Source organism: Saccopteryx leptura, chromosome 6, assembly GCF_036850995.1.
Source record: "Saccopteryx leptura isolate mSacLep1 chromosome 6, mSacLep1_pri_phased_curated, whole genome shotgun sequence".
Classification (NCBI taxonomy): Eukaryota; Metazoa; Chordata; class Mammalia; order Chiroptera; family Emballonuridae; genus Saccopteryx; species Saccopteryx leptura.
The window spans coordinates 47,811,266-47,825,369 of NC_089508.1; the positions used below are offsets into that span (position 1 = coordinate 47,811,266).

At 43.6% G+C, this 14,104-nt stretch overlaps 1 protein-coding gene across 5 annotated transcripts in view; it reads right to left on the reverse strand.

Annotated features, from left to right (window-relative positions):
- Positions 1-14,104, reverse strand: part of FRMD6 (FERM domain containing 6) — a 93,681-nt gene that overhangs the window by 23,374 nt on the left and 56,203 nt on the right. For 4 of the 5 annotated variants that reach the window (XM_066388503.1, XM_066388504.1, XM_066388506.1 and 1 more), the window contains exons 4-7: positions 9,410-9,513; positions 8,333-8,409; positions 3,919-4,105; positions 147-302 (exon numbers count right to left, since the gene is read on the reverse strand). In XM_066388503.1, coding sequence (XP_066244600.1) covers positions 147-302; positions 3,919-4,105; positions 8,333-8,409; positions 9,410-9,513 — 524 coding nt within the window. The remainder of the gene's footprint in view (positions 1-146; positions 303-3,918; positions 4,106-8,332; positions 8,410-9,409; positions 9,514-14,104) is intronic. The other variant, XM_066388507.1, reaches the window with a different exon arrangement.

The window sequence follows — 14,104 nt, forward strand, 5'->3', positions numbered from 1 at the left end:
TGATTGATGCTTCTCATCTCTCTCTGTTCCTGTCTCTCTGTCCCTATCTGTCCCTCTCTCTGACTCTGTCTCTGTAAAAGAAAAAGCGAGATGAGAACTTTAAATAAAAGTTTCCCCAGAAGCGACAGCCGCAGGCAGTTCTGTACCTTATACAGTCTGTAGTAGTGAACGGCGACGTCGTCCAGGCGCACGGCCTCTTTGATGTATTTGAGATGAGCCTCAGAAGCGGTCAGTGCAAACTGATCTCTGTGCATGTTTGGAATGTGCTTCAGGATGTAGTCCTTCCCTCGCTTGGAAACGACCTGTCAGAATACAAGGGGTGAGCAATGCAACACTGGCTGGGAGAGAGGTAGGTGCCCTCACCCACAAACGAGGAAAGGCTGAGGGCCTAAAATCAGCCATAGAAACTAGCTAATGTCCACTAGAAAATGCCCACTGTTACTGTTTTCACCATTGGGTATGTTACCAGGCTGAAGAAGCTAATACTAAAAGTGACAAAAGTCAATTTAGCTGTAGTACTGCGTATCTGAGAAGAAAAATCACAAGAAATGGAAAAAATATGTTCTCTTGGCTTTAAACTCACCAAGAACAACAACAACAAAACAAACAAGCATGCAAACTTGCAGAATTTTGTATACATCATTGCTTATACTTGGAAAGTCATTTGTACCATGAAATACATCTCCTGTCAGCGCATCATCAGGTTCTGTCCTACTTAACTCTTCTAAAATTACAGCCACAGGGTAGGAGGTTCTAAATGTTAATCCAAAGAAGGCAGGGGACTGCGAGAGAGTGTCTGCAACGTGTGGTTTTTGCAGAAGAGGCTGATATGGACAGTGTATTTGAATACTTATGAGAAAACAATTTCTTTCACACATTCGTTGGAATTCACTTGTGTACATATTTTCATCAGACAGTAGCCTGAGCTTTGAGAGGTCAAACACACACAGTACCCAGCAGCTGCAGGCTAAGAGGAAGGTGCTGACTAGTTACAGGTCCCACCTGATCCCGTAATGAGTCTAAAATGAGGCAAAAGTTAGGCAAAGTAAGTAAGAGTAGGGTTTAAAATCATCAGAATAAAAAAGAAATTAGAGAATTTTTAGTTTTAAAAAGTTTTTATCGACATTGACATGTTGTTCCTTTCTATTGAATTAAACATGATAAATCAGTGGTCTCCAACCTTTTTTTGGGCCATGGACCGGTTTAATGTAAGAAAATATTTTCATGGACTGGCCTTTAGGGTGGAACGGATAAATGTATCACGTGACCAAGTCAAGTGTCAAGAGTAGAATCTTAGAGGGATGTAACAGAGGGAATCTGGTAATTTTTAAAAAAATAAAACATCATTCAGGCTTAAATATAAATAAAACAGAAATAATGTAAGTTATTTATTCTTTCTCTGCGGACCGGTACCAGTCCGTGGCCCGGAGGGTTGGGGACCACTGTGATAAATTACCAGCCAATTATCAAGTTTAGCTAAGAGCTCAAATTACAGAGAACTCAAACTCTTTCTAGATGTCTTTTACCTGGAGATCAGTAATATTTGTCAAGGGCACTGAGGTGGACTTTGGTCATCCCAAGGGTGGAGGACACTGGTGTCTGTGTCCCCTGGATGCCACGGCGCACTGACTGCGAAGCCCTGATTCACAAGGCTCAGCGAGTCCCTGACCACAACCAGGGAATGTGAATGAATACAGGCTCATTCTGGTTCAACAGACACTGATATGTAAAAGCTTGAAACACTAAGTTGACTGGGTGTGGGGGTGACAAAAGATAAGATTATTTACGAAGATGTAAAGCACATCCATCCCGAGTGTTGCTGAGCCCAGAGGAGGGGTGCTGGGGGTCCGGACAGCCTGCCCAGAGGAAACGACACCGGAGCTGAGTCTTGGAAGGTGAACAGGAGTGAGTCAGGTGAGACAGGAAGAGGGCTTCACAGGCTAAAAGGACCGAGGAGGAAAGGTCCGTGTGTGAACCACCATAGGTGTGGAGACACAGGAATTACTGGATGATGCTACTGCCTCAAATTCAAGGTGCAAGACAACCAGAAAGCAAGCTGGAAAGGCCGGCAGGGACCACATCTGCAAGGTTCCCCAGTCACGCCTGGGAGCCCGGACTTCGCCCTGCAGGGGGCAGAGGAGGCCTGAAGGTTTTGCTCAGAAGTAGAATCAAGCCTGCAGAGCAGTACTGCTGAGTGCTGGTGAGAGCGGAGCCGGGAGCCGGGAGGGACAGCGAGGGGGAGGGAATGCAACAGACGTTTAGCAAGTTAACAAAGATACAGGATTTCATTAAGCTGGGTGATGGCTTATCAAGTGGCTATGTAAGAGGACGTTCCGGTCCACTGGGTGGGACAGGAGAAAGAAGGGTGGGAAGGGAGCGTTCTGTATGACTGAAGTTCCTGGGTGAGCGCGTGGATGGCAGTGTCACGAGCACAGATGAGGAGCACAGAGGTGGGAATACATAGACGTGAACTGGTGGGAGGAAGAGGAATCCGACTTGGCACATTTTGACTCTGAGATGCCTATGGGTAAACAGCTCTTTCACGGGCCACAGGGGACAGGTGGTTATTAAAAGCATTCAGGTGGATAAAATCTCTTAAGATTGGCAGAGATTAGGTGTCAAATGCAGCTGAGAAATTCGAGGAAAGAAGTGAAAAGTGCCCACTACATTTGGCAATCTGAAGGTCACCGGTGACCTAAGGGGCAGCACCCCCAGTGGTGCGGTGCGGAAGGGAGGCAGGTGGGAGTGGGTTTAGGGTACACGTGGGACGTAAAGAAGCTAGAAAGTGAAATATTCATAGAGAAGGGAAGGTGAGAGAGGCAGCGTCCCTCCCCCTTCTCTCCTGAGGATGGAGTGGTGCGAACCCAACATGTCACGTCCGTTCTGACTGAAGGAGTTAGTGTGAGCAGAGGCTACAGGCAGAGGAGAGAGAGACGCCAGGGCAGAGTCCTGGAGGAGGAGGGAAACTGGATGGCGTGGAGAAAGAACGGGTGAGACATTTCATGCTGGAATGACTGACATTTTCTTTCTGAAGTAAGGAGATGGAGGTCAAAGCAAGGTGTTTACTTATATAGAGGGTCCCTGACTTATACGATGGGTCAACTTATAATTTTTGGACTTTCTGATGGTGCACAAGCAGTAAGCATTCAGTAGAAATCGTACTTTGAATTTTTAATGATTTCCCCGGGCTAGCGCCATGCAGCTTGGCACTCTCTCGTGACGCTGGGCTGCGTGGTGAGCCCCGCAATCTGGAGGGACAACAGCTGACACTCGGCAGTCCAGGTGCTGCCCGCGGTTTCTGTTATGGCTCAGTGCTTCAAACGAGCTTCAGGCTGGGTGCAGGCTTCCCGCTGTGTTCATTAGTGCTGGGTGCCCATACAACCATTGTTTTCCATTTTCAGTACAGTATTCGACAAATTACATGAGATGGTTCAACACCTGATTATTAAAATAAAAAAGGCTTCGTGTTGGATGAAACTGCCCAACTGTAGGCCATGTAAGTGAGTGTTCTGAGCACACATAAAGTAGGCTAAGCTCTTCGATGATGTTTGGTAGGTTAGGTGTACTGAATGCATCTCGACTTACAACATTTTTAACTTATAATGGGGTTACTGGGAAGGAGAAAATGTGGCTCCAATGAAAAATAAATAAGATCAAGGCCATGTAAATGCCAAAAGAAGGCTGGCAAATTTCAAGCTCACCCTATTAAGAATGGAGAGCAATCTTCTTCTGCATTAACTACAAAGCCAATTGAGTTATGTCAAGAGATCGTATGTACCATGCTCTCAAGTGTTCAATTTATATTTGGGCATCGTGAAGGGCTTCCGAGGCCACAAAACATCTGGGTCCCCGAGCAGCAGCACAAGGAACTAGAGATATGCTAGATCAAACACTTCTGGATTTGAAAACAGTGCCTACCCAAGACGGAAAGTAAGCCTCCGGCTCGAAGTATTTTCCGTAGTGCTTATTCCTTTTGAAGTTCCCGAGATCGGCCTGCAGGGCAAAGGCTGCCAGCAGGAAGTAGGCCTCCTCTCGAAGCACACACTGCGAGTGAAGAACTTGTTTTCTCAGGTGCCAGTAATAATAGTATCTTGCTGCTCTGTCACTGAGAAAATAAAAGAAAGCAGAACTCACGTTCTGATGGTACAAGCGAATGGCATGTAAACAGAAACCGAACCCTGCTATCCATCTGGTGACAAGGGCGCCTCTGCTTCTGCTCCCCCTCCTCCGCCCTCACCTCTACAGAAAAGAGGGGAGGCTGCAGGGGACACCTGACGGCTGCCCCCATGGATTCCACCCAGAAGTCAGGCTGCCCAGACTGCAAAGATGTTTCCTAAGACCCGCCACATTCAGCTCATTCAGAGAATTTAAAGAAGTCTAAATCATTCCACTCTCACATGGTAAATATTTCATTGGTCAAGTCTAAGCATTTGTTCTATCAAAATAATTTCGTTAGAATAACGCTGTACATATCACATAAATAAGGACAAGCCAGAGGGGACAATCTTGGCTTTCATGGTTTGCTCTTTTTTGTTTTTCAGCTGAGCACATTACAAATACTCTAAGGCCCTTTTAAAAATGATTCTAGACAAAAAAATTAACTATGTATATAAATGGTGCTATTTTCCCTCTCTCAGAATGAATGAACTGAAAACTGATTCCCTTATTCTTTTTTTTTTTTTTTTTTTTTTTAAGTGGATGTTACTTTATGGGCACCAATAATGATATCTTCCAAAGTGGAAATACTAACAGGGTGCTCACTACAATCCACTGAGATCAGAAAGAAATGTATTCCCCTCAGACATGTTCAACAAGAAGTGCTGACTGGGAAAAATACGGTCAGGCTGCAGAAGATGTCATAGAATACTTTTGTGATCAAAGTAAAAATGCAAGGAAAAAAAAAAAACCTATGTGTGTACTTAATGTCCTATTTGCCTCCCTATTATTCTAGGTTGAATGTTCACCTGAGATTTATAGTTCATTAGCTGATGATAAAAACATGGGTTTAACCAAAAACTGTGTAAGTATAAAGAGTTTAAAAAGAAAGTATTTAACAAACAAACAAAAAACAAAGCATTTATGTAATTTCCCCCCTCAGGACAGAGTACTTTTCTGAGCACTTCTTTTTGTAACATTGACCACACAGTGTCAGCATTAGTGCATCCCAGGGGAGAAGAGATGAGTAGGGATAAATTAAATAGTCATTAGCCCCAGGGGGCTAATCAGTGGCTAAATAATGTATTTTCTTTCTTTGCAGCGCATTCCATACTTAGTAGGTAAACTGAGTAAAAGTTTTATATAAACTGGGGATAACTAAAAAGTTTCTCAGCCTTTAAAAAAATTCTTCATGGGCTAATATATTTTACTTTTTAATGTGCACGTGACAATGATATAAAGCAGGGGTCCCCAAACTTTTTACACAGGGGGCCAGTTCACTGTCCCTTAGACCGTTGGAGGGCCGGACTATAAAAAAAACTATGAACAAATCCCTATGCACACTGCACATATCTTATTTTAAAGTAAAAAAACAAAACGGGAACAAATACAATATTTAAAATAAAGAACAAGTAAATTTAAATCAACAAACTGACCAGTATTTCAATGGGAACTATGCTCCTCTCACTGACCACCAATGAAAGAGGTGCCCCTTCTGGAAGTGCGGTGGGGGCCAGATAAATGGGCTCAGGGGGCCGCATGATATAAAGAGTGAAACTCATGTATAACTCACTAGCCAAATGTATCTTTGTCTCTAACATGGGGTTTCTCAAAGTTTAATAAGTAAAACAACGAGTTCACACTTCTAGTATTTTTTCTTTCTTTATCTCTCTCACTTTTTTTTTCAAGTGAGAGGACGGGAGGTAGACTCCCACATGCTCCCCTACTGGGATCCATCCAGCAACCCTCGTCTTGGGCCAATGCTCAAATCAACTAAGCTATTTTTAGTGCTTGAGGCCCAAGCTCGGACCAGCCAAGCCATCCTCAGTGCCCAGGCTGACACTCAAACCAATGGAGCCACTGGCTGCAGGATAGAGGGAGAAAAAGGGGAGAGGGAAGGGAAGAGAAATAGATGGTTGCTTCTCTTGTGTGCCCTCACTGGGCATTGAATCTGGAACATCCATGTGCTGGGTTGATGCTCTATCAGGGCCTCTAGTATTTTCTATCAACCAACAGAATCATCTCTGAAAGTTTTCCAGCACTGAATCTTCCTAAGCAAATGATACACTTGCGTTTGAAATAGTGAATTCTGAGTCTGTATCATGTAGTCATCTCCAGAAAAAGAATCAATTACCTGCCCTTGCCAAACTGCACCTAAGATTCTCATAAGATGACTCCACTGGGCATAATGTTAGCTTTTAAGCAACTGCCAAGAACAGAAGTAAGACCCCGAAAGAGATAAGAAAACCAGGCGCTGGCCCTGGCCGGTTGGCTCAGCGGTAGAGCGTCGGCCTGGCATGCAGGAGTCCAGGTTCGATTCCCGGCCAGGGCACACAGGAGAAGCGCCCATCTGCTTCTACACCCCTCCCCCTCTCCTACCTCTCTGTCTCTCTCTTCCCCTCCCGCAGCCGAGGCTCCATTGGAGCAAAGATGGCCCGGGCGCTGGGGATGGCTCTGTGGCCTCTGGCTCAGGCGCTAGAATGGCTCTGGATGTAACAAAGTGATGCCCCAGAGGGGCAGAACATCGCCCCCTGGTGGGCATGCCGGGTGGATCCCGGTCGGGCGCATGCAGGAGTCTGTCTGACTGCCTCCCCGTTTCCAGCTTTGGAAAAATGAAAAAAAAAAAAAAGGAAAGAAAACCAGGCGCTGTACAAGCACCCATGGGTTTTATAGGAGAGACTTCTTGCTGTTGTGGACACTCCCCACTCCTCCATCAGAAAAGAATATAATCCTTTCAACAATTTCTCCACTCTTCACAAAAGTACTAACGTCCTTTTTTTTTTTTTTTTTTTGATAGAGACAGAGAGAGACAGACAGACAGACAGGAAAGGAGAGAGATGAGAAGCCTTTATTCTTCGTTGCAGCACTTTAGTTCTTCATTGACTGCTTTCTCATATGTGCCTTGACTGGGGGGCTACAGCAGACCGAGTGACCCCTTGCTCAAGCCAGTGACCTTGGGTCCAAGCTGATGAGCCTTACTCAAACCAGATGAATCCGTGCTCAAGCCAGTGACCTTGAGGTTTCAAACCTGGGTCCTCCACTTCCCAGTCTGACACTCTATCCACTGTGCCACCACCTGGTCAGGCAGTACTACATTCTTCTTGAATGAAGTATCTTTTGGTGACTGATTTGTTATTGAAAATGTGGAATTTAGGTCCTGGCTGGTTGGCTCAGTGGTAGAGTGTCAGCCCAGAGTATGAACATCCCGAGTTTGATTCCTGCTCAGGGCACACAGGAGAAGTGACCATCTGCTTTTCCACCCTTTCCCCCTCTCTTCTTTCTCTTTCTTTTCCTCCCACAGCCATGGCTTGGTTGGAGCAAGTTGGCCCCAGGCACTGAGGATGGCTCTATGGCCTCTCCTCAGAGCTAAAATAGGCTCAGTTGCTGAGCAATGGAGCAACAGCCCCAGATGGGCAGCGCATCACCCCATTAGAGGGCTTGCTGAGTAGATCCTGGTCGGGGTGCATGCAGGAGTCTGTCTCTTTGCCTCCCCGCTTCTCACTTAAGAAAAATTAAAAATAAAAATAAAAATAAGGAAATGTGGAATGTAGAAAATGTGAGCCAGTGATCGTGCTAATATTTTCCTCAATAGTCTGACATGATCATTCATTCATCTAACAAATATATTGAGTGCAAACTGTATCTCTATTTTAGAACCTGAGGATAAATGCACGTACAAAAAGATTTTTAAAAATCAGCCCAGACCGGTTAGCTCAGTCAGGTAAAAGCGTCATCCCAAAACGACAAGGCTGCGGGTTCAATCTCCAGTCAGGGCACACAAGGGAAGCAACCAACGAGTGTATGACTGAGTGGAACAACAAATGAATGCTTCCCTTTCTGCTCCCTTCTCTCTTCCTTCCTTGCTCTGTCTCTATAAAAAATAAATTACAACAACCCCTGGCCAGATAGCTCTGTTGGTTGGGGGTCATCCTGGAGTGCAGAGGTTGTCAGTTTGAGTCTCAGGTCACGGCACATCCAGGAGCAGCTCGCTATTCCCGCTTCTCTCTCCCTGCCTCTCCAAAAAAAAATAATAAATTCAAAAACCTCTGCTCTTATGAAATGTACAGTCAAGCAAGTGGAGGAAAACAAACATGAGTACAGTACTTTACTGGGTTATTTATGCCGGAAGATGAGTTCTACGGGAAGTAAAGGTTTCGAGTCCTTCCTGTCCTCATACCTGATCAGTCTGCCATTTTCCACATAGTACTGCACACGGAAGTGGATAATCATGGGAGGTCCAAATTGATCAATACCCTAAAACAAAGACACATAAAAATCAAGCTATTTTTAGTTACTTCAACACTGGGTTTCAAAAGTAATAAAATACCATTATTTATAAGATACTTTTTAAACACTGCAAGGTTTAATCTACTTCTGATGAGTGTAGCCTTGCAGTGGGTAAAGTTGACCCATAAGGACACCAGGTTCATGCAAAACCAGGAAGCTGTAAAGCATCATTACTGTATTTGATTCTCATTTACTGTAATGCCAATGACAACATAAGGGAAGATAAAAATAAATGCCAGTGGAAATTTCTTGCTGAGATTCAGCTCCTTTCTCAGCCCTGTCCCCTGCAGTGACCATTTGCTCCTCATTACAAATGTTCCCTTGTTCCTCTGACATTCCACATTCCAAATTCTAATATGCTGTTTGTTTATTGAGACATTCATGTTCCTTACTTTGTAGTGAGCTTTGAAGTAGCCTTCCAGTTTATTCCAAGGATTCTTAAATACAAATTGGAGGATCAAAGATTAGACACTGGGGATTTATTCCTGACTTCCCAGGGTGATCCTGCAACCGCTAGATAAATCCCCTGAGACTGCTCCCCCATGTAAACAGAAGGGATGTTTCCTGAATAAAGGTGCCAGCACAACAAAGTAACAACGTATCAAATGTGCAAGTCGATTCAAAAATTGCTAATAATATTTAGAACGTCAGCTTTGACAACTAACACAGCCACGGAAGAGAAATGTGTCCTCTCTCCACACTTCTCATTTCAAAGCATTATTCCATGATTACTGAAAAGTTATTATCCAACATTATTTAAACAGATACCCAAAATCTACTTATACATCACATGCTATAATACTTCATCAATGTGACATTTTAGAACTTACAAAATTCATTTCCCTTTCCAAGTCTCTATTTTATAACATGTTGTTTGCTAATATTTTTAATGTTTATTGAGTTTTAGTAGCTAAAATAAACCTTTTTTAAAAATCAAAAGTAATTTTGCTCATAAATATAATCTCACCCAAGTGACTTCGCATTGTCGTACCTTGCTGGCCTCTTTCTTCCACTCTTTGGGACAATACTTATAAAGCTTTTGTGACAACTCCATATATACATGCTCATTATCTGCATATTATAAAAGGAGACAAGATAAAAAAAATAAGTTAGATTTTTTTTAAAGAAAAGAATATACAAAGAAACAGTTTTTAAGCCTCAAGATTTATAAATGTACTTTGAATTCACATACTACCAAAAAAATGCAATAAAATTCTAAAATATATGTTCTGTGGGCTAGACATTAACAAGGTTCTTTATGAATTATTTTGCTTTTGTAATACAGAGCCCATGCTATTAAAACATGGAATATTGCCCTGGCCGGTTGGCTCAGTGGTAGAGCGTCAGCCTGGCGTGCAGGAGTCCTAGGTTCAATTCCGGCCAGGGCACACAGGAGAGGCGCCCATCTGCTTCTCCACCCCTCCCCCTCTCCTTCCTCTCTGTCTCTCTCTTCCCCTCCCGCAGCCAAGGCTCCATTGGAGCAAAGATGGCCCGGGTGCTGAGGATGGCTCTATGGCCTCTGCCTCAGGTGCTAGAATGGCTCTTGTCACAACAGAGCAATGCCCAAGAGGGGCAGAGCATCACCCCCTGGTGGGCATGCCGGGTGGATCCCGGTCAGGCGCATGCAGGAGTCTGTCTGACTGCCTCCCCGTTTCCAACTTCGGAAACACACACACACACACAACCAAAACAAACAAAAAAACAAAACATGGAATATTTCGAAGAAATATTAGTTTCTTATTCCTGCTTTTATTTAGTTTCTAGGATCATTACAGTCCACAGTCTAACTTCCAACACTGGGCATTACTTAGTCTTACCAAAACATGCTTTTGTCTAGCTCAAGGAAAGTTCTTCTCACAACTACAAGACAATGAAACAGCACAGAAACACCATCTTAACTGCTGTACAGTATAAGAAATTAGAAGAGACTGAGGATAATGGCACACTTTCAAGTGAGGAGCCCGACCCACACTTTGTGAAGAATAGACCTAAAGCATTTTCCACATAAAACACAGCATGACAAAATGATAAACCATTGCTCACACTGCCTTTGGGATTGATCTTGTGGGAAGAGGGGAAGAATCTTATGCAAAACAAGAATGAATGCCAAAATATTTCCTCAAGACAAACAGAAAAAAAGACTGCTAAAAACCCATGTAAAAATGATCTAAACGTGGAAACAAACTAGTAAAAAATATAAAAGTTTTAAGACTTCCCAAAGAGAATCTTTTGAAAGATTTATTTCACAAGAAAAGCCTTCAGCATTCCTATATTGTACAAAGTTAAGAAAAGTTATTTTAAAGCTTATTCCTTTTCCTCGAACTCTCACTAAGGGGCAGGCTCGTGGAGAGCACAACATAAAAATGCACTCATACTGGGAGGCAGTGTGTCTCTGACTACTCCAAGGATAACATACTTGACCACACCATCATTCCTGACCAGGTGCGACTGGAAAAGTGCTATAAGAGGAAGGGTAAAGACACTCTTTGTCTACAAATGGCAATATTAAGCCAACTGATTTGAATGAAAGGAATGAGAAAAAGGTCCCAGAGGAAAAAAAGGAGATGCTTCTTAAAATCCACTTATCAGATCGATTAACACCATCTCCCATCTCTCATGTGTTACTGATTAAACATGCAACGGACAAGACCAGACAACTTTCCCGTTGGCTCTGATCTGTGTTTGGCTTGAGTTCCACTCTGAAGAAGCAACATAATGAGAAGAACTGAGACTGCTCACCATAATAGCACACACGTGATTTTAAAGTACCACTGTCTCTACCATCTGACAGTTTGACCAGAGCTTTATTCTTTATTCTTGATAACTTCTCAAGCACACATCAATCCTGCAAAGCAGGTGGCAGAGTAGTTTCCATTTGACACGTGAGAAAACTGAAACCCAGGAAGCCGAGTGACATGTCTGAAGCCACACAGCTAGCTAGTTGTAGAACCAGAATTAGAACCAGGTCATCGGAATCCTGTTCCAATGTTCTTTCACCATATTACAATCTCTCTTTTAAAAAGAACATCTTAAAAACTCTTATTTTGAAATCTAAGGAAGCTGTAAACTGGTTTGATTAGACTGGCTTGTTGAACAACAAAAATCATAATTCTGGCTGTAGTTGTAGAAAGAATGAACTTGAGTAAAGTTATTCAGAATCTGTAGGGCGCCTTATTTTTGCCCAGACCCTTCTTTAAAGAACTGAAGTATGTACTAACACAAGGATGGGACTGAGCATTTGTGTTTTTATTGCTTTAACTACCACAGGAGAAAACTGAGGAGCAAATGGTTGATTCACCGGTTCTGATGTGTCCCCTACTCTGGCCTCACCTAAAAATACAACCGAAAACAGTTCACATTTTGGAGAAGGCCCTTGCATACCAGTTGATCATGATACACTTATCAACCTGACAGATCTAAGCACCAGATTCTCCAGATATCATAAGCCTTTAAATTGAAACCAATTCCAGTGGTAGAAAATAATTCATATCCAAGTATAAAACATAAAAGCATTTCACAAAAAATTCTCCTTGAAAAACTGAGCAAAGATATAAGAGATTTTTGGCATCTAGATTAGAAAAAAAAAAAATTAAATATGATTTGAAAGAAGAAAGCTTATAAGGAATGGCTATAGGTAAACCCTTAGTTAACTCAAACTAAGGTGTTAGGGCAGGGGTCAGGAACCTTTTTGGCTGAGAGAGCCATGAACACCACATATTTTAAAATGTAATTCCGTGTGACGTCATGGAAATGGCGCCCTGAGCTGCGCGTCCGACAGCTCTCCCCTAAATCACAACAAATTTATCAACTAGAAACAGAAAAATCTATCCTCGGAGCATTCCGGAATTCCACACAAACTGATAGCAAAAGGACTGTTATCACTTGAATCTGAGAGACGAGGGTGTGGAGGAAGCTACCGCAGGGACGTTCATTCAAGCCGCGAGGAAGTGAGCCTGTGGTGAGTGTTAGCCCACACTCGGGAGCCACCGCGAGCCGAGCTGCCGCGAGCCGCGGGGGCGCGCCTGGTCCGGTTGCAGAGTGAGCACCGCTTACGTTCCCAGCGGCCCGCGCACTACGAGTGAGAGTCGCTAGCCACCAGTGCCCGGAGCACCCCATTCGCGCGCGCGTGCCCTGGGCATTCCACACGTCCAGAGCGCCCTACTGGCCCGCACACCCAGGGGGCCCCATTATCCTGCGCCTGGTGCGATCCAGCCGCCAGCGGCAGGGCGAGCGGGAGAGGCTTGGGAGATTCTCTCCGTGGGCGGGGCACCTCACCCAGCCATTCAAGCTAACAATCAAGCGTTGGGGCAGGGGCGCGCGCAGGCAGCCTAAAATACCTTCGGGAGCACAGCTGCGACCCAATCACTGAAATTAGCTTAACCCATGAAATCTGCGCACCCTCGGTTCTAATTGATAAGATCTCTCTCAGTTCAGCGATCCAAGACAAGAGGCGTGATATTTTTTAGTGCCTCTCGCTAAAGGGGCGGGGGCAACTTCTGATTGATAGAGCCTCCATATTCAGGGATAAACGCTAACAAGAAGGACTTGGCAGATAATAAGATCTATACTACACTAGTCGCAAGCAGAGACTAGTGCCTCTTCTTCCCAGCAAAAACAGGCTACAAAGTGTGGAAAGCCTGGGTTGAGAGGTCCAACTGAATGATAGGCGCTGAACAGTCACCTTGACAACAATTGACTCCCACCCCCACCTGATTACACTGGAGGCCCTAACTGCCAGAGCCTTTCCCAAAGCTTTGCACTGAGTGGGGATAGAGTGGGGATTTCCCAGCTCTTTGAGCCTCTTACTCCCCAGGCAGAAGCAGTTGCAGCCTTATAGCTGGATCACCAGGCTGCTAATTCAGAAAGGGGGGACTAGGAGAGAGAATCCAGGAAAGCAAACTCTCTCATCATTGGACCCTACAAACGCCAACAAGCCTTGACTACCAGCAAGACTAAAGCCAATTATATGACATTGCCATAGAATCCCATCAACTGCAAATCCCTACCTAAGTGTGACACAGGGGCAGAGCCTGGGGTACAGAGTCACCGACCAGGAAGAGGGAGAGAAAAGAAAAAGGAAGAAGTTAACCTCTCAAAATCAAGAAAAATCCACAGACTTTACAACTTGTTCCACTAATTCTTTTTTTGTTGTTGTTGTTTGTTTCTTCTATCTTATTGCCTTTATTTCCTCCACCTCGGTCCTTCTATTCTCTGCCCATCTTATGCTTCCCTTTTCTTGAACTACACTACCCATGAGTGTTACATTTTATTTCTCTTCTTCATCCTCACCCTCCTTTAAGGTTATACTCCAAAACACTTAACTCTCACTCTCTCCTCTTTTGTTTTTTTTTTGTCTTGCTTTATTTTGTTTTTTTTCTCTTCCTATTTTATTTCTTCCTTCGTTTTTCTCTTTTTCTTATTTTTTCCTTTCTATTCGTTTTTTCTTTTCTCATTTTACTTTCCTCCCATTTAATCCTCAATCACGAACAAATTAGTTAATTTGGGACTCAAGGCATTTTTTGGCTTTATTTTTCTTTTTTGCTTTTGTTTTTATTTTTTTTCTTGTTTGTTTATTTTTGTGGCATTTTGGGTCCTCCCAACCCAAGGTCTCCATTGTATTTAGTCTTCGCTCCACTTAATACAACAGATTTTTACTTATTAT